Source organism: Varroa destructor, unplaced genomic scaffold (genome assembly GCF_002443255.2).
Source record: "Varroa destructor unplaced genomic scaffold, Vdes_3.0 BEIS01000003.1, whole genome shotgun sequence".
Taxonomy (NCBI): Eukaryota; Metazoa; Arthropoda; class Arachnida; order Mesostigmata; family Varroidae; genus Varroa; species Varroa destructor.
The window spans coordinates 56789537-56813688 of NW_019211456.1; the positions used below are offsets into that span (position 1 = coordinate 56789537).

The 24152-nt window shown below is 38.7% G+C and overlaps 2 protein-coding genes and 1 long non-coding RNA gene across 3 annotated transcripts; 2 read left to right on the forward strand and 1 right to left on the reverse strand.

Annotated features, from left to right (window-relative positions):
• The first annotated feature begins 223 nt into the window (after positions 1 to 223).
• RpL24-like (ribosomal protein L24-like) lies at positions 224 to 12947 on the forward strand. The gene is made up of 3 exons (XM_022795659.2): positions 224 to 401; positions 3465 to 3715; positions 12585 to 12947. Exons 1-3 carry the CDS (start codon positions 321 to 323, stop codon positions 12775 to 12777), a joined length of 525 nt encoding a protein of 174 aa, XP_022651394.1. The 5' UTR covers positions 224 to 320; the 3' UTR covers positions 12778 to 12947.
• Positions 12388 to 19729, reverse strand: LOC147757177 (uncharacterized). Its single transcript, XR_015324670.1, has 2 exons — positions 19597 to 19729; positions 12388 to 14497 (listed from the first exon to the last, which is right to left on the reverse strand). It is a non-coding gene; the product is annotated as an uncharacterized LOC147757177 (long non-coding RNA).
• Positions 15338 to 19157, forward strand: LOC111246294 (dnaJ homolog subfamily B member 6-B-like). Its single transcript, XM_022795644.2, has one exon. The coding sequence runs from the start codon at positions 17316 to 17318 to the stop codon at positions 18312 to 18314; it is 999 nt and encodes a 332-aa protein (XP_022651379.1). The 5' UTR covers positions 15338 to 17315; the 3' UTR covers positions 18315 to 19157.
• Positions 19730 to 24152: the final 4423 nt, after the last annotated feature.

Consider the following 24152-nt stretch of genomic DNA (forward strand, 5'->3'; position numbering starts at 1 on the left):
CGAATGAAAACATAGCACGATCTTAGTCAGCTAGCGCTAAAGCGATTAAATTCTTTCAAGTAATTCGTTCTATCTCTTTCATAACACGAAACACTAAATGCCTACGTAAGACTTAAACTAAACATCTATGAGATTTAATTGAAAGGATTCCCAGTTCCCACAGAGACCCGGTAATCAAAAGTACCACAGAGGGATCGATTTGTTTTGTATTTGTCAACACGCAGACGATCTCCAACAACCAACTGCAGAAAGATAACCTCGTGCGGAAGTTTCACGAGTGCATTGTTCGGCGGTAATCAAGTTATGCTTAATGTGGAACAATGCGTATTGAGAGGTGCTACTTTTGTTCTGGGCCGATATATCCTGGTCATGGAGTAAACTTTGTTAGAAATGACTGTAAGGTATGTAGCAGATCGTACTTTTAGTGCTTTGCCTGACGTCAGTTGAGTTCAATTAAAGCAAAAAAATCACTAGAGCAAACTTTGAAAAGGAATATCCAAAATTTTTATTTTATTACAGGGCATACCTGAGAACTCATTTAACAATGGATGTATTTCTCAATAATATTTTACTTCTAAAATCTAGGTGTACGTTGAAACCTGAGGGCGACTTTTTTTTTAATTTTGATAGTCAACTCGTAGACGAGACAACCTAACACAGAGTGTAAACCGTCAGCATGGCTGTTATTATATGATATATCATAATGTAGTATCATGATTTTTTTTCCATTACACTGGGATGTCAGAATTGCTTAGAACTAGCTGTTGAGGAACTGGCGCTACTGTTACATATCGATTAATTTCCTTAAATAGTGAGTCAAAAAAAGCGCGATTTTTTTTTCGTAAGAAGGGTACGCCAGGTAAACATAAGAATAGAAAAACACTAATTTTTAGAGTAATAATTGGGTAGAAACATTTTGGACGAACTATTTTATCGTATATAACTGCTATTGGTTTCAATCATTTTTGATGTTTTTTTCAAATCATGCGTAAGTTTTTGCTAAAAGTTGATCCTGCCTAAATATACAAAAGACTTGTCAATAGGCCTTGAGAAGTCCTGGCAATCACGTCAGATTCATTTAAAAGTTTAAAAGGAAAAGGTCGGGGCTTTTCGGAAGCCAAAGGTGCTTCCTCTGCAGAGGGGGCACAATTTATCAAAAAATCAGGTCAACGAGTGGTCTCATTAAATTCGACAACTGATAAACTAATTTAGCAGTATGGGAAAGCTTTCGACTAAAATGAAAGACTTAGACTTTATGGTATCCATCGACTAACATTTACTCTTCTAGTAGTGCCAGTTCTACTCTTTTTAAAAAAAAAAACATTGCAAAGAAGCAATGGCCTCCTGTGACCTAATCTTTTGAGAAATGTGTACGTTTCAAAATAACGCAAGAAACATTTCGTAGTGATTTTATGATATGCCGAAAATGTCCTCTGTAAATAAGCGGTTACAATATTACAGTTCCCTGGTAGGATAGCAAAATCGTTATACGCATATCGAGTGGCAACAGCCACGTGACTTAGGTAGTAAAGAATCACAAATTTAAAACTAATCGATAGTGATTGTTGTCGTTTGTTTAACCAAAACAGCTAGAATACAAATATAAAGCCTGAAGTCAAAGGTAAGGTTAAAAGGCGAGAAGGAGAATAGTAATGCCTAATTGACAGGGGGTCAATAAATCAAAAAAGCATTTTGGTCGTGCCACATAGTAGACTCTGTTGTGGATAGATATACGCACGGGTAAATGGATATGCCGATTGATGTGACACACATCAATACATCCAGACCGGAATGTCCCGTATGATGGTGTGTGGAGTGTCTACTGCCTATGTAATTTTCGGATAGATGTAGTCATTCTTTGCTTCGTAGGCAATGGTGTAGTGCCCGCCCTGCTTCTACGACATCGTTAAGAACAAGCGTCCGAACACATATATGTATTCCGTGGTGCTGTAACTTGGCACACATGCCGTAGTATTAGAAACAGTCAAACATTTTAACTAAACCATGGGCTATATTTGATAAAAACGAAATTAATTAAAAAAGCTTTTCTAGAAATAAAAGGCCACATGTAATGATACTATGAATTTATTAACCGAAGACAATGCCTCAATATGAGCTATGACAGTTTAATTTTCCAGTGTAAGGTTCTATTAATTTAGGTTCTGCTTTCGGTGAGTACGTGTGTTGTAAGAGTCTCCTTTTTTTTGCTGACAGATACTGGCACAAATATCGTTGATAAATACAGGCTCTTGATACATATGCTAACTGTAGCCGTTACTGAAAGAGTTTTAATCTTAGTAAAAGAGACATTGGAAGCAAGTTTTTTCTTTGCTGCTGTGCAAAGTTTCCGAGAACGTGCGTAGCTTTAAGCTACTTCCCCCAAACCCCAAACATACAGAGACACCAACTTGTTTATGTTCAAAACACTAACACAGTTACAAAAAATTAGGATGACTGCGACAGTATGAATAAAGTTTTGTTAGCTATTGAAGCTAAATACAGAAGAATAAGTAGACATATATTTTTATTATATATTCGCAACTACGATCTAATCATTACCTCATATAATTTAATCATCTGATTATTAACCATCATATTTGACTTTATTCTACATCAAGTGATTCTAACTGGAACAGTCAAACGCTTTGCATTCTCTACATAATGCAAGCAATTCGTGACGTATCCTGCTAAGCTTCATTGACATTCGGTATACAGAGACACTTGATTGAGAGCTGAGATAAAATTGACCCATACCTATAACTGTGTTGGCTTATATTCGCTAGGAAAGGACCCGCGGACAGTCAATAAAGTTATGTTTTAATAAAAGGTTTCTTTGTTCTGTTTTTCGTGAATAGTAACAAAACTCTATTTCCGAAATTAAGTTCTGCTTTTATTACAAATATATTACATATCGGAAAAAAGCTTTTTAATTGAGCTGTTATACGTCGACGATACATTTGACAACATTTGCTTTTTAGTGCGGAGTAATAACCTTTATTGTCGTACATGTCAATGAGACTCCGATAAACTTTTTTTTTTGCTTTAGTGGATAACGTCTACTTATAACGCACATAGCATTTTCGATACATTTATTTTACGAATATGTTTCGAATGTTTTTTGATACAGAAGTGCGTGCAAATTTAACTTATAATTCAATTTATAGGCAAAAACTGGAACTTATAATATTGTAATGTTCATGCCAAATATGGAAAGAATATATGTACCAAGTAGCCAGCTAGAAAAGAAGATATCCCTTCCGTTTACATTGTATAGTATGACTGCGACAACTTTTAGCCGTACTCATTACACTAAACAAATGTTTAGTGTAACAAAGTATTCTATAACAATTTAATGTAGTGTATTCTGTACAAGACATTCGTTATTTGTAATAGTACGGAATGTCAATATTTCCTTGCCTTTGTGCCTTTCTGTTCTATTTATTATCCTTATACACCTGTGATAGATCTTCAAATTCTGCCGCTCAAAATGCCATCGAATGTTCAAACGTAAAAAGAACCCACGTAAACTACGTTGGACCAAAGCCTGGCGAAAGACCCATGGCAAGGAACTCATCGTTGATCCTGTATTCGAATTGGAAAAGCGACGAAATTGTCCAGTCAGATATGATAGAGACTTATGGAAGAATGCCATGAATGCAATGGAGAAGATCATGGAGATCCGCAAAAAGCGTGAGGCTCATTTCATCATGAACAGGTTAGTACATTTAAAAAAATTCCCTAAATAAACCCGAAAAATTTCATGAAAAAAGCTGGGAAAGAGCGAAACAAAAATCACAGTGACCCGCCGAAAAAGATGCATTCCCCGACGGTGTTATCTAATGAGCAATGTGCAACCATAGTGCATGTATTATTTGCTTTATAACACATTTTGATATGATTTAAAAGTGCAGCAGTTATTTAGTTTAAGTCGCAATCTGTTACACGATGGTCGTACCCATTTCTACTAGTTTGTGCTCTTTTTGCGAGACAGCTCACTAAGGTTAAATTGTGTAATTCCTTCTAAAAAACTTGGTTCAGTTTTTCAACTGTAAAGGGGTTTAATTACGCTTGGCTTTATAGCTTTTGCCTAAAAGTTAAATAGTTATGTCGACTGTCTTGTTTGAAATTCACCGTAGTGCCTGATTGCGAATGTGCTTGAAATAGGCTACGCAAATATAGCTAGTTTCCATACATCATCCAAAAGTTCCATTATTGTTATTATAGTTATGAATAAATTGTATCTTTATCTATATTTTGCTCATCGACAATTAGAAGGTAATGGCATACATCTAACATAACTACCTGATCATCCTATTTTTGGTGCTGATTTGTTGGCTAACAGGTCTGTTAATTACCGCTAGTGCGGCGAGTTTTAATCCCATTGTATCCGACGTAGTAGAGACTTTACATTAAAGTGCTGAGATTGTGGCAGATGGTGGCGTTGAGCTAGCGTTGATGGTATTATTTTATGGTTGGTTCTGTCTAATTTCGGCCTGCCAGAGGGATTGAACCGAGTGTAGCGGCAGTGCCGTACAGTATCATTAATAAAAAATGTGAAAATTGTTGAGTTGAGAAGTTTCGGTCGCGTTAAAGTACACCTGGACACCTACTAGCACATATGTGAGAGCATAACTACCCGGAGCTGAATGCGGCGACGCTCCGCGAAGAACTATCAAATAATCCTTCACCGCGGTTGTCCATCCTTATTCTTGTCCCAATATATTACGCAGTCCAATCTAGTTCTAAAGATTTGACTAATTGATAATACATGCAGCAAAACAGTGCTCTAACGCTAACGTACATGGAGATAAAAGCCAAATAGACAGGTTCGGTGGCGTTCATGACACTGTTGCCACCACAGCTATCAAGAGCACCAACATCAGCATCATGATCGACAGAAGAGGTCTGTAGAGTATAAGTACTATCATCATACTCATTTGCGTATTATGACGACCACGACCACGTCAAATTCTGCTGCTGTTTTTATTGCTAGTCAGTCATTGCAACGTCGGCGTAGGACCATCACCACTAAGAGGATGACCGTCAACAGCTGCGACTCTCACGGACGCAGATCATTTAAATCAGTTAGCCCAACAGTCGGCTGATTATTCATCATCAAACAATAACAACAAGACAACCAGTCTATCTAACAACAAAAAGCAACAATAATAACGGACATTTCTTTAACTGATGAGTATAGCTGGAAATGATGTTTGGGCTGTCGATGCTCTTGTGTACCGAAACCAATTTTGGTGCCGCTAGCTGAGCGATGTTGGAGCTAATTATATGTTCTTGGAGCCATCCACATAGTATCAGCATTTTCAGCCATTCGTGCAAGCCTGCGCCACATATTTGCTTTTATTACGGCCATTTCGAGTAAAACTATAAGCAATGGTTGTCTAGAGCTAGTAAAGCTTGCTAATGTATTTTGCCTCACGTACTTATCATAACTTACCATTGAGAACGCAGGTAAATTTAAATGTTGCTGTTGTTTAAGACTATGCAATTTTTTTTATTTCGCCCGCCATACTTATTATTTCTGCTATGTATGTGAGTAATATGGTCGCCCGTAGTAGTTGGTTTATAAGCCAAAGGTCTAGGCAGCTATTACAGAATAGCGTATTACGAGTTTCCTGCTACAGGTGCCTATTCTTCCGGTTTCGCTGTCACAACAGCAATTTATATGTTGATCGCCCCATGCTTGAGAAGTCCGTCAAGGTCGAATGTCTCTGTCTTGACGCGTACAGATATGACTAGTAGCTACGAATATGTCAAGCGCATATCCCGATGCGGCACTATGGTATCTCGTGTCTTAGAGTATTAATTCTAAGTAGAGACGGACTATTGTGCAAAAATGGCTATCCACCAGACTGGACATTTTATGGACCATTTTTTTATTCTGAATTATCTGTTAAATAGAGCGATTGTTGCAACGTTAATAACACCTGTTGAATTAGAAGTTTCCGTTTATCCGGATATTTATCACTACCGATTTCTTGGTGATGTACACCCTTCGTATATGGGATAAAATGTATTATGTATTATATCATCAAACTGACCCAAAATCTAAGGTTTTTGTTACAGAAAGAGACAAGTATTTATTAAACACATAATACAGTTTGTTAGTGATAGCTCTGCGAATTGTCAAGTCATAGATGCACTCCCATTAGTTGATATTTGACGATGGCAAACAATGTAGTGATAGAAAGCGTTCTAACCGATGATACCCCATTATTTTAGTTCTTGGGTATGTACATTTTTCACCTTCAATCATACAAGATACCTGCTCCACGTTTTTCACGTTTAAAATTTAGCGGTATTCTTTGCCAGCACTTCATCAATAGATACATAGAATCGAAATTCACAAACCGAACAGTTGGTACGTGTTTCGCCAGAATGTGGTTCGAGCTAATCCATGCTAAAAGTAGTTCCTTTTTAAAGCTGCATGGCGCACAAATTAATAAGACTGTGTCGTGTGGCAAATGCAACTAGGAGTTGTTGGCAGTTTTAGGTAACGGATGTTAATGATAAATTAACATGGAGGTTTTACCCTTTGTTTTGTATACTGCATGCCAACCACGTTAAGGAACATATGTTTTCGTCTTCTATTTTATGTTGCAAAATATCTTTGAGCTATCAAAACAAAGCCATGCGAATGTGAGCTCAGCGAGCTTTCGGCTGTGAGCCATCTGCAGGCTTGATGGTTCTTATATATTCCGAAGTGCCCATACTTTTTTAAATGAAGGCTTTAAGCAGGAATTTTCGTGTCTTAGTATTTTAATTTTATTAATAATTTTCTGCTCCATATTATTTTTTTTCGCTATCGTTTGCTTTTTTGCGATGGTGTTCTTTTTCCTGACTGCATTTTATTCTGCTGTTATGCCTTTCGGTATAAATAAAAGGATTTTTTAACTACCATTTCTAGTTTCTCTCGTTGGAATACTTGTATACATATTTAGAATTCGTAAGTGTTTCGACTCTCTTAAAGCTTGAATTTCAGAATTCATTGTCCTTATCGTTTGACGTGGTTAACATAATTCGACTGAACTAACATCCATGTTTTCGGACCAAGAGGTGGATACTAAGAAGTGAATCTCTTCGATTTATAGACGTTCTACACGTTAGTAATCACCCACAGTAGAATGTACAATCAGTCGATTAAAATTACCAGACTTATATACTGTTTAGAGTGAGGTACCTCACAAACAGAGTTAGAAAACATAAAATAAAAAAAAGTGTGAACATGAATTTGCGTTTTACTAGGAACACAATTTTAGGGTAGAGTAAGGTAGCCGCAACTGGAACAGGTGTGGTATTTAGGTATGATAGAACAGAAATGTCAGCATTCTTTATTAAATAACTTGTTTGCTGCGGAGGAAACTGAGTTGAATGAACTGTATATGTGATGGAATTACTAAAGTGTGCTGAACAGTATGCTTGAAGAACAGTTTTCTGTAAATAAATATACAAAATTAGTGATTCCTTTTCTAGCCATCTTTAATAGTCACAATTGTAGGTTTTCTTGTTGTCGCGGTCAAGACGTTTTATATAATAAGTATGAAACGTTTATACAGGAATATCTGAAATATGGGTAATAATAAGAATAATAGGATATGTCTGCCTTGCGGTGGCTTATGGTAATTTTCCTTCTCTTTGACCCTCTTCAAAAAGAGCAGAGCGTTGTTTCCTCTTGGTATGCTTTTTGATACACTATAATACTACATATAATTAAAAATTGTACCGAATCTCCATTTTTTTTCCATTTTTTACTCCATTGGTAGTTGCGGTTATATTCTATAAATAGGTGAAAAAACATTTATGCCAGAAAAAGGAGTAATAGAAGCAAACCATAGTTGATAGAGGAGAGAAACAGTTGTTTTTTTATAATACGGCATAACTACAGTAACAACTACTAGACTAACAATTAGTATTAATTTTGAGTCTCCATCTACTGTTATAGCTCCTCTTTGATGTTGCTTTTGTGACGTACTAGAAAAAACATTCGACTTTACCGGAGTTGTTGATACTGATATTGTTATTAGAAAAGCGCTGAGTGGCGTTAGGAAGGCGTAGGCACTTGCCTTTGCGGTAACTACAAATAATCTTAGTCATTTTAGCTTGTGTCATGCTAATATAATACCACCATAGCTGAAAAGTGCTATTAGTATTCACTCGAGTTCCGTATTTATCCTCGTGAAATGTACCACGGCTATATAGGAAAATGTTCTCGAGTCTAAAGTGGAATATGCGAAATATGGGCGATAGGTGTTTAGGGAGGTATCTCGTGAATTTGCTTGACAATGCTTGAAATATTTCATGTTAAACTTATTCAAAACTTACTTAAAATACTTATGTTAATTTCAAGTTCAGGAGCTTTCAGTGCGAGATTCTTCTGGATACCATCGCGTAGCTCAAAAATGTGTAGTTCAAGTCTGTATATTCGGATCTGTAAAGATTCCTTTGAGAAGTAAGCAATCTATGTAGTATTTTTACGTGCGATCTCCATAAATAAGGCAGGGGTGCATCTGAGACTGTTATTAGTTGGTGCTTTGTTTTTCGGTTTAGATGCCTCTTAACGAGCTTCGGTGCTACTCTTACACTTCCATTTTTGAAACGAAAAGCGAGGTTATTGGCACAGTCGGTGACAGTAGGGGTCATAATAACATAAAAGCCATGATGATGATTCGATGATGCTGGTAGTACAGAGTGCTGTTATTATTGATAAATGTCTTAATCTTTTACCGCAGTACTGCTAATTAAACTGCTGCAGCTATTGTTGCCGCTGCCGTTGACACGTTTATACCACCGCTACCATCGCGATTTCCATTGACCACCTGCGGGTGTCAGTACGTGTGTATGACTTTGTGTGTTTAGCTTGTGCTGTTTGCAGTGGTTATCATAATACTATCATTGCTGTCGCTATTGGCGCTCTTAGAAGTTTCTTTTCGCAGTGATAGCGACGTGTTGACGGAGCGCAATAGTTTTTTTTTTTTTTCGTTACGTACTGTCGTATATGTATATCTATTGGTCGGTCGGAGTAATGCCAAGATGAGGATTTTCGCATGTGTTAAGTCACTCGAATGTTTATGTGTGGGTTGCTGCAAATGTTATTATATTCCACTATGGTAACGATATTAACGATGATGAAACCGTCATTGAAAAGGGGTTCCTCGTACTAATGGCGAGAAACTGTTCACATTTTGTCTTTTTATTACACCGACATTGCTGCTTAGGTTGTTGTTTTTCAACGCGTTAGACTCATTCTTCTATTATATTGGCTTTTCAAGATGAAAAAAGGGCAATACCTAAGCGCTTTGAAGGAAAAACCAAAATGGACTTCATATTTCGCTCTTGGTTCTGCTGTTTTCCTGGACGAGAGCAGCCCGACAGCACCAAATTTTTTTTTCAATTGACCACATTACGATGTTTTGTGGATCGTAACACTTATAATTAGAGGCACCATACTAGATGCGTAACCCTAACTCAATCTTTGACCGTCGTTCTTCGGGATATATATATGATAAATATCTATCAAAAAAAAGTCATGTTTATTGAACACTATAAGAAATTCTGACATGAACTGGATTCAGATCAAGAGAGCCGTAAACTTGTACTTAGTATACTTGTAGGATTCCTAGCAGCTAAAATAAAATATCAGTAACAGAAAACTTACGTTTGATTACAATGTCATCTTTTAGGGTACTTAATGGAGGCTCCGTTGAGGTTTTGTCGCTATGCTATCAGGTCATATATCCTCTACTGTATTTTGGATTGGTTCGTGTTTTGCATAAGAAAGCTACATACACAAAAAAAACCATTACTTTAAGAGAAACAAAAAGAAACCGATCTCCCATAATCGATGAGCTGGTGTGTACATATATTAAGAATTAAGGCTGTTATTATCAACGAATCCTTGTCCTGCGGACGAATAAATAACCTTGCTGTTTACTGATGGGCTTGAAATTAAAATAGAGGCAGGATTTGTGCGTCACGATATCCTGCCATCACAAGATGAAAATATCTGTTTTCTTTTTTTTTTTTACTAACCGCATCTTAGTAAATAAGGTACCATTTCGCTTGTTGAATTCGTGAGCCCTAAATTTATGGTGCGATGCGATAGAGACGTCAAATTCTTCATGGTGCATTTAATAAGTGTTTTAAATTGCAATTGAACCCGCCTTCCTGATGGGTTTTGATGTGGTCTCAGCTGATCATTGCGTCACTGTAAAGCTTAGATAAATGGATACAACTCATTGAAGTTTTGGATAAAATTAGCGAACACGAATATGCTCAAAATGTCTCTATGGAAAGGATTTTATGTGGCCATAACTGTTAGTTATATGTATATTTGTTATTTCTATAAATTAAGGCTTAGAGTATGTCTCATTGTTTAGGTCTTTTAGTTTTTCAGTTTAAGGTGAATAAGGTTTTGTATGTCACTTCTGATGTTTATTACCTTGTGTATACGGTCAGATTGAATAACCCCAAAAATGATCACTTTTCGGATTCTACATATGGTTGAGAAATCGTTACTTGTCCAATATATATTTTGTTGTTTTGTTGCCAAAAGCAGATGATGGCTGAGGTGATGGACGACCTTTTACGCTTAAGGTGACAACAACGCAGTTTCTTACGATCGATTTTAATAATGACATTTATTTTTTTCTGTTGAGCTAGAATGACTCTATTATTCAGAACGATTGGTGGAGTTGAATTTTGTTTTTAGACTAAACGTGGCAAATCAGGCGCCTTTTGTAGTTTCTGCGATAGCAGTATGCACTACACTGATCTTAGTACAATTGGCGTGCGCCAAAGAGTTGCTTGGAGTGACTGTATACTGTTAAGTGTTAAGTCAAGAAGTTCAATGAGGATGTAAAATGATACGTAGTCAGGAAAAATATGCTAAAAACTACCAGAGCGGTTGTAGGTCTCTAAGTGTAAATGGGTGTTGCATAGTAAATGGCTGTTGTAATAATATGCCTTTACAATCCAGTGCTACAATAATGTCAATGTTTTAACAACGAAGGAAGACCACATTGTCAAGAACGATTTTCTCATGAAAACATGCATTTTTCCTTAGTTGAAATACCACTGTGTTAAAAAATAACGAAAATATGCCTTTGTACCAACTGCATATATTTCAATTATTCAGATATCACTCGTTTTCTCTGAAACACTTCCGTCGGATTAGATACATGCTAGACATTCTTTTTTGGTGTTACTGAAACAGGTTTCAAACTCTGTCGAAATATTAAATCTAAGCTCGTTTTTTTCTATATTTCCTCGGAGGTTTCTTTGATTTTGTGAAAAGCCCAAATTGTCAGGTGCTAGATTTGGTAAATACGGGAATCAATGCAAGACAAGCATCGAGCTCTTCTGCAAAAAAAAAATGCGATGCATGTTGCAACATGCGAGCTTGTGCACTATCACGATGAAAATCCCATGATGAATTTACATGGGGTTCCGGCATACCTTGGCGGGAAGCATTATGCAATCTTCTGAAAACTGCCTGGTAATTTTTAGTGATAGATGCATTACCTGGCATGAATTAAAAATGCACAACTTTATTATAGTTATACTCAGGTAACTATGCTCTTGGCCTTGCGTCATACTTGTGGCCTTATGTCTGGTCAGCTGTAGTGACGCGTCAGAGCGTTTCCGGTTCCTTTTTAAGCACGTCCCTGGGACAGTTGCCGACGGGTATGTATTTTTTGAACTTCAAGTTCTTCGGCGCAGTCTTTGCTGTAAACCTTTTGCCTGTAAGGATTGCCCGACGTGACTCAAACGAGATGCTGAATTCTCTTGTTTGCTTACGGAGAATAATTCTATACATATTCAGCGTGTTTTTTTTCGCTTTTCCATGTGTTCATCTGTAACTGCTGTGTGAACACAGTTACAAACATCAGCGTCATATGTTAAAACTAGTATTATTAGTACTGCAGTCTTATTCATAGCGCAGCAGTCATATCGTGCCACGACTACGGTAAAAAGGCAATATTTGTCAGAATTACTTGGTGATCTGCTTCTATAGTATGTGTAAAAATACAATGGATCTTTTATCTTCAGTGCCATTTACTGCGAATTGTAATTAACTGTAATTATTAGATGATAGATGGTCTACTAAATTGCCATGACAGGAATAACAAAAAGTAAACGTTATTTGTAAAATCCGCATGTTTTTTCGTTTATATACCGTTGGTGTTCCCACCGATGTGATGCAGAAAGGCCTTTGTCTGTGATACGTACCTTTCTGATCACAAACGAAAGTGTAACTAAATTTTTTCATTTCTAATACGTGGCAGAGGTTTGGATTTTATTCTAAGGTAGTAGTAATTGTAAGCTAAATTAACCTCACCTGGTAAAATACCAAATTAAAAATATCAGAACTGTATTTTCACAATTTATTAGTGGATTAGTCTAGCCGCCCAACCGGAAGTGCTTTATTTGCTATGTCGTGCTGTTATTTGGAGTAGCGCTGAATTTTGAGGAATCTTACAAGACACTACCATGCTAATCGATTATGTATAATGGTATATAATAATAACAAATCCTCACTATGAATTGGGCGTTTTTTGCTATTGCAGACTGAAACATGGCCGAAAACTAGAACGGGAACGTGACTTCAAAGAGGTCAAACGCGATCTCTGTCTGATCAAGAGCGTATGTGCAAGGGATCGACGAAAAGAGAAAGTTCACATCGAAGAGGCTGACGCAGATCACGAGTCGGATGAAGCCATGGATGACTCCGACGAAAAACCTGTTGCTGAGGGGGTGTAACTTAATTAGCTTTTCGCTCCGCTGTTTTCCGCCATAATGGGCCTAGAACTGGTACCGATACCCTGCAACGAATTTAATGTACAACACTACACACATGATGTATATATGTTTTCAGCTCATGCAGGAAAATCCTGCGTGTGGTACTAAACAAGCTATATTTCATCAAACCACTTAAATGTTTTCATTTTTTTCAGCAAACGCTGCCGCTTTTATGAATAGTGGAATTTGGTCAAATAAAAGAAGGTCTAGTTAACTATTATATTACAAACAAAGCTATCATCGCGATGGAAAGTAAATCGCTGTTGTTCGTGCCGAACGTGCCGATACGATCCAACTTGTAGGCGACATTTGTTGAAAAATGTTTATCTCAGTTAAACGAAAACTTCATGTAAGCTATTTTGTTTCTATTAGTTATTCGACAAATTTCTGCAATGAATGTTTTCATACCCAAACGTAGAAGCTTAGCTTATTTGTTTACGTTGAAGAAAACATTTGAATCAAAAACGAATAATAAAAATCGTATTGATTGACTATCGATCTATGAATAGAGAGAACAGAAACCATGCGAAAGCAATGTTTTTTAGGAACTAAGCAAGCATACATGAAGAAATGTCGACTGTTTAAAGCAGAAATAGATGACGGATATTTCTATATATGTAGAATCGACGTCAGGGTTATATAAGCTAGTGGAGTTTCCTTAATAGTAATAACCGTATAACATGGAAAGCGTGTACAAATATTAGGGCTCTCCTTTCTGACATTCAGGTAAATATGTAGTAAATAGGTACATTTCTGTGTGTTATTTTTAATTGTGCATGATACAAACAGTTAGGTAACTTTATAATACAACTAAAGATAATAAATGGATTTGATTCATGTTCAACCCAATGCGAATCAGCCAAAGCAATACTACTTCAATACAATCTAGTGGATATAGCGATCTTACATTTCGAAGAACAAATAGGCGCAAATAACTACTTTGGTATCACAACTATCAGTAGCATTCAGATGTCCTTTTAATTCGATGTCTGTTACACCAAAGGGATGTCTTAAAACAACATTCTCTTGAGATGGCCTGGCGCAGGCTAAAATTACTTGACAACCTTTGTGCACGTAGTTGATTTTTCTATACATACACGTCGCGGGGCCCCAGTATGGTAAAAAGTTTGTAGCATCATTCACGTTGGACTTCACTAAGCTCAAAATAATTATATGACTCCTATTTCCTGTATAGACAGAAAAATCCGCGTGCCGTTATGGGGGCAGTGTCTAAATATAGTACAGCTAAAGTTAGAATAACAGCTGTGTTAGGCGTGTAGCGGTTAAATAGTATAGGTTATGTGATGCCAATTCCATAGCGTCTAATACACTTTTTTTAATTTATATCTAAATGCCCTGTTTTGAAGGCTCCATTTACTCGATTTCTCGTGCTCTGTCTTCGTTCTTTTTCGGCGTTGACCTAATCATTCGCTGTCCCACATCTGGGGCATCTTTGAGTTGTTGTTGCTATCATGACGGTGATGGCAAGAGGCGGATTTCCCATCGCCTCAGACTGAGTTCTTGTTGCTATCATGATGGTAATGACAAGAGGTGGATTTTCCATCGCCCCAGACTAAGTCCAATCGCTTCGTTAGGTACCGTCAACCCGTTAAAAGGCAAGGTAGTATATACTCCACAAAAATATTGAAGGATACCTCCCCTTAGAGCTGACGCCGAAAAACTGCAAAACGAATGTATTGATTAAGCGATTTTCCAGTAAATATCAACAAATTGTACCTCAAGAGGACCAGGCAAACGCTATCGCGATGTTTTTCTAACATAGAAATAAATCCACAGATGAAAAAAGAAACTTGGAGGTATGTTGTATCGAAAATCTGCCCCTTTGTATATATTTATCGAAAAGTTTTTTTTGTGAAGCACACGTATGTAGAATAAGATGAATCGTAGTTTCAATTAAAGGGATTCTAAGCACGCTGTAAGTTCACAGTTGCAACGATACCGGAAAGGTTTCCAACGGTGTTCTACGATATTAGCTATGATAGTGTTGTTTTTACTAGTTTTCTAAACGCTGTTTCCGCAGACAAACTACACACGATGTAAATATGCATAAAACCATAATCGCGTGCGTGCTGCAACATGAGTTTTCGAGTGCGTCATTAAAACTTGTATTTTGTATATTTTTCTTATATATGGCTGACGATGTTCGCATAATGGCGAGTGCTGTGTTTCATTGTGGGGTGGGGCTATATGTAATGCCATGATGAGAAGAGCTATTTATCAAGCCAACGACGAAGTATCAAGGACTACTTCGATTGCCTACTTTGAGAAAGCACAGGGCCCAAAAACATTGTCATCGACAACTCTGGCAGTAGTCCCCAGTTGACTTTTTGATCACGATCGACGAGTGCGGACTTCTCCGCTTGCAACAAACGCTTATTCCCTCGCCATTTTGGCTCTCTCCAACTGGCAGCCGGATATCGAAACCACTCGTTCTGCCGTTCACGACACCAACCCTCACAGCTCACTTTGCTAATCAGTTAGATATAGATATACTAGCGCAGATCGCGGTAGCTAGTTGCAGCAAGTCGCATGATATGACGACTGCCATATTGTATTCTTCCGTTTGTGGTGCTGTGTAGAGGCAGAGCCGCCGATTGTCCGCTATTCGCTGTTCAGTTGAGACACAGGAGCTGATAGAACGCGTTGATTAAGTGAGTGAAAGGGTCGACAGTGGCAAAAGCGGCCGCCGTAGAAACATCGCGAAATCCATAGAGGCGGTACTAGCAGGAAGTCGTGATTGTTTTGCCTCTGAAATACGGGGTGTCTCCGTTCGGTGGATACTCCCGTGGAGCGGGTGAACGTTGCAAAACTGAGATCGATCGCCAGAGTTTTGTGTTAAGTAAGCGATCGAGACGCGTGCTGTGTTTGACTATTGCGGCCACTACCGAAACTGAGCTGCACCAGATCCATATGTCCCTCCAGTTATCGCTCTTTGCGGAGCGCGTTATCTCCTAGTTCGCTTTCGAGCGCTACTGCATTCTTCGCCTCAGCGCTGGCCACGATACCTTTTGGGTTAAACATCTGGGTAAGAAAGGCACCGTGACGGATAAAGTCAAGTAAATTTGTAAAGGAGGTCTGCTCCACGAACAAAAGCAGCAACAGCAGTGGAAACTGTGTGCGGGCGTGGACGTGAGCGAGCGTCAGCTAGACGTTTCAGGCTGGCAGACCTGGGTCGTTAGCAGACCGCATCGCTATAGAGCCAGCATCACCGTCATCGTCATTCGTGCTCGTATTCACAACAGATAGATACAGGTGGATCAGATCGGCCAGCGTCAGATTAGTGCTGGTATATCTTCCTACCGCGGTTACTGGCATTCACTTGAAGCAACCAGCCAGCGGTGATCGCAGGCGGCTACAACGAAAGCTAGCCATTACTGGCTTCAACACGACGACCACGACCAATAGCACGGCTGTCATACACGCAAATGTAACGTTTACGTCCTTGTGTATGAGCGATCGACTGCTGCAAATGTACGATCGTCTGTTAACGAATTCACACTGTGTTCGACTACGTGCTGAGCTGACTGTGCAAGCTGCTAATGTGGCTGCTGCTGGCTAAAAAGTGTCAGTAATATTACTATTAGCACCATTACTCGTGCGAGCAAGCATCATCATCATCACCATTGTTTAGTTGGTGGTGACTCTGTGATTGAGAGTGAGTGACTAACTGAATTGTCGTCGAAACAGACGGAGGGATTCTCACTAACCCTTTGTAGTTGGACAAACGAACCAATTCGTCGTGCTCGTGGTAACGAACTGACCGACAAACAGACAGGCACTGGCTGCTAACTGTGTTGCCTCAAACATCATCGTTTTCTATAAATTTTGCTCTGAACCATCGCGAAAAAGGTTTTATAGAATACGATATAAGTGAGCGGCTGCTTTGCATCGGCTAAGTAGCTTCCTCGTGTGATCTCAGGGACGAAGGAAGAATACACTGATGACTGGTGTTCGTATCAGTACTGAAGGTTCCCAATTTATGGATTTGCTGATTGCAAGCTATTAACACGGAACTAGTAGCACGATCACAGCTTGGAGCTTTACCCCACGGACAATAACTTTCAAAAAATTTTTCAACTGACAACAGGACCGTTAGGTAAAACACAAGTTAGTTGCATACAGGCATCATCACTACAAAAACCCAAGAAACATCGTTAGGTGCGTACGTGCAGTCTAGTAAATAGAAAAACCTTAGTGTGTGGCTCACACCGAAATAAGTTATCAGTAATAACTTCATTTCCAAACTCTACATCTCATTTAGGCGGCGTGTACTGCTTATTTGGCGATTATTTGCAAAGGTGACATCAGCATATTTTTGAAGTTTATCGTTAGATTATAAACCTGCTTCGTCTATGATGTTTATGTATCTACTGGATACAATTGGATAGAAAGTACTTTATTCTTGTCTGTTCTTCATCGATATATTGTTATATTAACAGATAGCGAAGAAACTAGCTCAGTGAAGAACAACATTCAAGATGCCTCAGCATGCAGCAGGGGGATCGCGTGATTTTTACACCATACTCGAGTTGAACCGAAATGCTACGCCAGATGGAGTAAAGAGAGCCTACCGCAAGTTGGCCCTCAAGTGGCACCCTGATAAGAACCCCAACAACAAAGAGGAGGCGGAGCGCCGGTTCAAGGACATTTCGGAGGCCTACGAGGTTTTGTCAGATGAAAAAAAACGCCGTATTTATGATAAGTACGGCAAGGAAGGTCTAACGGGAACAGCAGGTGGCCACGGAACCTCCGCCAGAGCAAATGCGTACGGTGGCGCAAGACATCACCCGTATTCGGCTGGCGTCCATGGCGGTATCGACGACATATTTGCGTCGTTCGTTTTTCGGGACCCAGAGGAGGTGTTCAGAGAGTTCTTCCAAAATGACCCGTTCAACTCCGACCCCTTCGGCCTCTTCGGCGATCCGCTTCTGTTTACCACAAACCCAGCTGCTCAACACGTAAATGGGCGCCAGGGTGGTGCATCTCGTAGACAGGGGCGGCATGGAGTCCATGCTGCGTCGGCCCAAGATCCGCATGGGTACAGTTCGCAGAGGGTGCAAAGGGTCGATGATGTGTTCGGCATGAATCCGTTCATGATGAACCCTTTCGGCGGAATGAGTGTGGGACTAGGCATGCTACCCATGGGCTTTGGCATGCCCCTCATGGGCGGATTCAATGGGCTATTTGGCCAACTAACATCTGACTCGATGGATATGAACACTATGACCGCGGGTGGTGTAACTACGTTCACCTCGAGCAGCGTCAGCTTCGGAGGAGGTCCTAACATGCGGCGCACTTCTTCTAACACCCGTTTCGTAAATGGAAAAAAAATCGAAACCCGCAAGGTGGTAGAAAACGGTACAGAAACAGTTACCATTATTGAGGATGGTGTCGTGAAAAAGAGAACGGTCAACGGTCAACCTCAAGCTATCCAGCAGACACAGATGGCAACTCAGCACTTTATGTTACACGGATAAAGAGATTACATTGTTCTGACGATTAATGCCGCAGATGACACCCCCTCTCCGATACAATGACAAACTCCCTCTCTTTCTGTCCCGAGCTGAATCGCTAAAAGCCAATACGCCAAGAATGAGTTCGCAAGACAACTGCTTAGTGTAAAAGGAGAAGCTCGTTCATTAACCACGCGAAGGAGATCGAAGGCCGCGGAATAATTGAACTGAATTGAGCTGTATTGAATGCGAAGTGTGTGACTGCGAAATGAACAGATGCTTTATAAAGCCTGAAGTAGTAACAGTACGATGCTATTTGCTATATGGGAGCCACTTGAACTGAGGGAAAGTTGCCGGATGGGATTTCACCAGTTCTCGACAGTTTACTAGCGTAACAAGGTATACATAGGAAGATACGTGAAGATGAGCATAAGGATTATCCGTGATAGAAACTATATTATTATTATTATTATTATTAATATAGTCATCATAACATCCACGAGGCACATAGGTAATTCGTGTGGAGATGACCCATGCAAAAAACAACTGCAGTAACTTACAATAATCATCGGAATGATGAACTAAAACTTGAATAACAGTGAAAGTAATTGTTTCCAAAAAAGCACAGGTATACACAGACGTAGAAACTGATCCAGCAACTTAAAAATGGGACAAATAATTATATGCATATATATTAAAGAAAGGACAACACACAATAATAATAATGATTATAATAATAATAATAATAATAAACTGTGGAATTCCGGTTGCTGCTATTCAGTACTACCGCTGCTGTTATTATTATGTGCATTATTAACGCTGGCAGAACGTACTTATATCAGCACCGGAGGGCTTACCCGTACAAAAGATGTGTCATTCTTTTAGTCCTCGTAATTTTTTTCGTTTTCACCATAAACCGTATCTACCTTTTGCTTTAATTTTTAATGTCATTCTTATCTACCACAATAAATAGGTGCTTTCGTCAGCATATGTCTGTGCATATGCTAGGTCGTTCGTCTGTGTCCTATAGATTCTTAGGCTTTATGTAATGTATCGCTATGGCTGCCTGATGAGTCGCCGGGTTGTTTTTGGGTCAGTCGATAAACCTTTCAATGGTCAAGGCGACTGGTGTCTAGCCCAGGTTAAGCGCTCCCTTGACGGATGTGCGCCTGTAAAAAGTGGCAGGCGGTGGTTCAGACACGGGTGGGTGATTACACATACGTGTCTAAATAACTATGAAAAGGGCGAGTGTTCGGATGACGTTGTAAGCTTTACACAGCCATAGCGGCTGCTTTTGTTACATTACCTGCAGTAGTAGAACAAGCTGTCCCGCATTCGATGTTGGATGGCGTTAGTTTGCGTCAGAACAAAACAAAATAACGAACCATCACAATCGCGATATGTCGACTGTTGCTGACGGTGGGTACATGTACGCATGCTGTGCTAATTCGGTGTATCGCTTACGAGGCTTATTAGGCAAAGAGCTAATGCAGAGCGACGACGAGCTAAGACGAATGCAGAGCGAAAAGCGTGGGAAAAGCTCATTGCACATGATCGGATAGAGCTGGATGCAACTGCCAAGGGCTGCGCGACGCCAGCAGTCGCTCGCGTACGAGGGAAAGAGTCAGTGACTAGTTATAGTTGTACGAATGCTTATGTTAGTAGATAGACTACACAAATGATCGTGCCAATGGTTTCAACTTTTACGTAGTGCCTACGATTCAGGTTGACGTTATGTAACCAAGAGCAAGGAATAGCAATTGGCTAGCACAGAGAAGGTTGCTAGCACCGATAACAGCTGAAGACTGGTCGCAGTGGCGACGAGAATGACTGTGAAAACACTAAGAGAAGTGGCCATGTTTTCTACTATCACTGGAGGATAATTGTGCTATGTTTATCTACAGGTACATAATTAATTATTGCAGGCTTAAGACATCATAAATGAAATTGTACAATAGCACTAAACTTTTGCAGTGAAAAATTCCAGTGATAAAAACGAGTTAACATATGCCATATACGTATACACATATATAGCTTTAATTTATTGCAAAACAGGTGCAACAAGAGTTCTAGGTGGAATCAAAGGCTGGATCATTTGTTGGACTGATCCACAGGAAATGGGTCACTACGGGAATTGGGTTAGCGGGTAAGGGTTGCTGCTGTCGATGTTGTTCGATGCGTTCGGGTTGAGCAAACGTGACACATGAGTGTCGCCGTCAAGTTTAGTACCGCTGCGAAGCAACTAGTGCGCACAACTGTTTATTTATTGTAACAGATCATCACTGACCGACGAACAAAAAGTTGGCGGAATAAGTATTACTAGCAGCACTCCTTATAGAAGATACGCACCGCTGAATTGCCATTCTATAGATTACTGTAAGCGTAGGCAGCGTAGCTAACTTAGTTGAGAATTATTTTTAAATTAAAGGCATACATTTTTAGGAAATATTAGCTACTGATTTTTAATCAGTAATAATAATATACATATTTTGATTTTGCTGAGACTTGATGTAGAAATTCTAGCTTTTAATGCGATAACTCCCCTGCCACTTCTTACGAAAATTACACAACAGAGACACAAGTCTACACACACACACACGCACATAGAGGTATATTTACGACGCCCAGATTGGTTTTCAATAATTTAAAATGCCAGTACTCACGTGTTAACTTTGAAGTCAGTTCAAATTAGTTCAAAGGCCACTGCATTTCTAAGTAATACGTTAAGAGAGTAATAACTAACAGCTCTTTTAACGATTATCAATAAAGCAAACATGGAAAGGTTTCTATGACGGCCAAAGATGAAATAGCTCAATACAAATATTTGTTACTGTATTTTTTTCATTAATAGTACCTTGTTTTAGCAACAGCATATGGAAATGGCAACACACGTATTTATAGAAGGTAAGCGGAGATAGATCTCAATTAAAAAGGGCCACTGAAGTTGAGAATGTGGTTCACGGTGTCGTTTCAGAAAAAAAAAACGCTTGTGTTATGCTTTCGAATAAGAGTGCGAGTTCAGTCCACACCAGTGTTTAGTAAATAGCTTTGTCGTGAATCTGGGTCGGCAACTATATCGTATGGGACTGAAAATATCCGCCCACAGATCTAAGCGATTTTTAGGCCAAGTGAGCTAAATGCAAATTTTATTTGACAAGGACTGGCGCCACCGGGTTCACCGATGACTTAGTGACAAAGAAAGGTGGACTGGAAAACGTCAAGGCATAATATACCAAAAATATACACAGAATTATTTGGACTGGGTGTTATTATACAGCGGTTAATGGAAATTGTACTCGTAATACCGCTCATAATGATAAACAGCGCTTGTTGTTGATAGTACGGTGGAGACAAGTACGTATTGGATATACGCGATATCGTTAGGTTTCAGTTTAGACTTCCCTTATAAATTGTTTTTAGGACCTTAACTAAATAAAAATAGATATTTTAATTTTTTTTTATTTGTAAAAAGTGTAATTTCTGACTCAAATAGAAATAAATACTCCTTTCCCTAACACAGCTAATTTACGTAGCCTTTTCTGATGTTCTCAAATGAGAACATCAGAAAAGGCTTTTCGCAACATTTGGGTAATTTTCGAGCTTTTTATGTCTAAATCCTATTGAAAAATTTTCCATTTTCTTCGAGTTTTTTTGAAAATCACATGGAAACTGACAATAACATGGACCATCGGTTTTGTGTAAGAAGGGAAATTTATAATCTCGGTGGAGGCGCGTCAGGTGTGAAGAGATTGGGTAATAGGTGACCTTTGCTCAAATACCGATAACGACGCACTGTTCTCGCCGTCGCTGCAAGTTCTTTACATTCTTCTTGAAACGCGCTTTTGTCTAGTAGTACTGGCTTTAGAAGAACGCATTTGTGAAATCGCTGACACCGGCTGACAAGGTTCGGATTTAAGCCTGGCACCTTGTAATTATAGAAAATCCTCACACGAAGGATGGATAAAGTAGACCACTCTATTAGCTCGAAACACTAAGGCTAAAAGCGTTAAATCCGCGTCATCTGTTTTGGGTATGCTTATTTTTGTATCAACTCTCAACCAACCACGTACTGGTTGTAATACTTGCCTATATCGTTTGCCTCTACGTTTAACTTGTTTGCTCAGTCAATTATTATACAGGTGGAGCCTTGATTATATGTAATTTAACATTATTTCAGAAGACTGGCTCGCAGTATAAAACGAGCCTAACATAGATTGAACAAACATTACCATATGCCCCTAATTTTAGTACACAAACGCGCTAGCGTTACACTGTCATGGAAACTGAATCCTATCCTTTAACAAGGACAAAATTGATGCCGTTAATAGAAGTAGCAGACCCGCTCTGAGAACGCGCATGGCGGTAAGTATTAATCCACATTTTTACTCCTTTCAATAATAAGCTACTATTGTATCTATGGGCCACTATTCTCGAATATTATTCCAATTAATTAATGGATTACTATTAACTTATTTGTAATTTGCTTGACAAAGTGAGTACGAATGAATTAATCCTGCCAATCGCCGCCATAAAGTGAAAACCCGGCCTTGATTCGATCGTTCTGGCGACTAGTTCTGTACTGATGGGGTGAATATATAGGTTTTCAACGTTTAATAACTATTTATGACCATTACCTATTATTAAAAAATAACCAGCAAATATCTTTTAGTGAGCATCAATTTCCGCTTTTGTTTTATAAACGCTGAAATTTATCTTGAAACTTGAAAATTTATCTTGAAAAGTTATGTTTTACCATTTTTCATTTCTATCGATATTAGTCTACTTTATGCCTTTTTACTTGATTTTAATTAACGGTTACCATCCGCTCATTTTTCTAATTTACGCTACATGTTGTTAGACTAGTTGTACAGATGAGTGTTTTGTATGATTGATAACGGTGTTAAACTCGCCTGTACTACAGAACATCGTTAGTCTTAGCTCAAGCTTTTCATATATGGCCTAGGTTTGAGTTTACTATTTGAAACCATCCTTTCTATTCTTAAAAACTTTTTCGTTTTTAATGTTAAATGCTACGTTAATTGCAAAATCAGTCGCGCTTTTTTTCTGATTTCCATTTTATTAGTAGTTAAGTACTGTATATAATTGGAGTGCTCTTTTCTGTTCTGCAATGCAGTAGTCATGCTTTGCCTTGATCTACAAAATTTTACTATGAGGTTGAGCTCCAAAGGCGGATACGCAACAAATGTAATATATCTCATTTTTGCTGTTCGTCATCTATCGAGATCGAAAGGCTCCTGACAGACTCTGGGATAGGTGCGGGATTTACGGTAAGCACTACAACTCAAAAAAAAAGCCAAGTGAGTCTGAGAAATTGATTTTAAGTGTAAAAGTGCTGTCTTTGACCTCAGGAATGCACTTTTCTAATTTGTTTTGAGCTATTGGTAGTATTTTGGCGTGCTCATCATATGCGTATATATCTTGCTCGTTCCGCGAATTTTATGTAAAATTCATTGCGTATCATTGCTAAAGAGCGTTCCAACGGTGTATAGCGTTTGATTATTAGCCAAAGTAATAAAAGAGCATAGGGATTAATAGCCAGAGTAAACGGAAGAAATAAGCAAAAATGCGACAGAGTTTATACCTCAATATGCATTGATATTGCTCATTAGTTGATTACAGGAAAAACTATCAACCGCAACTTTATAGTGAACACATTTTAGGACAGTTATAGTCGACCATTCGCTTAAGCATATAAAATACTTGAAATGAGTCTAACATGATTTCCCTTAGAAACTTAAGAGAGGAAAAGTGAAAGCATTTTTTGCATAGCATTATGATTTCTTTCAAATGGTTTTTAGCCTCTTTTTGTAGAAAAAAAGTTATGTTGTGATCTTGAAATCG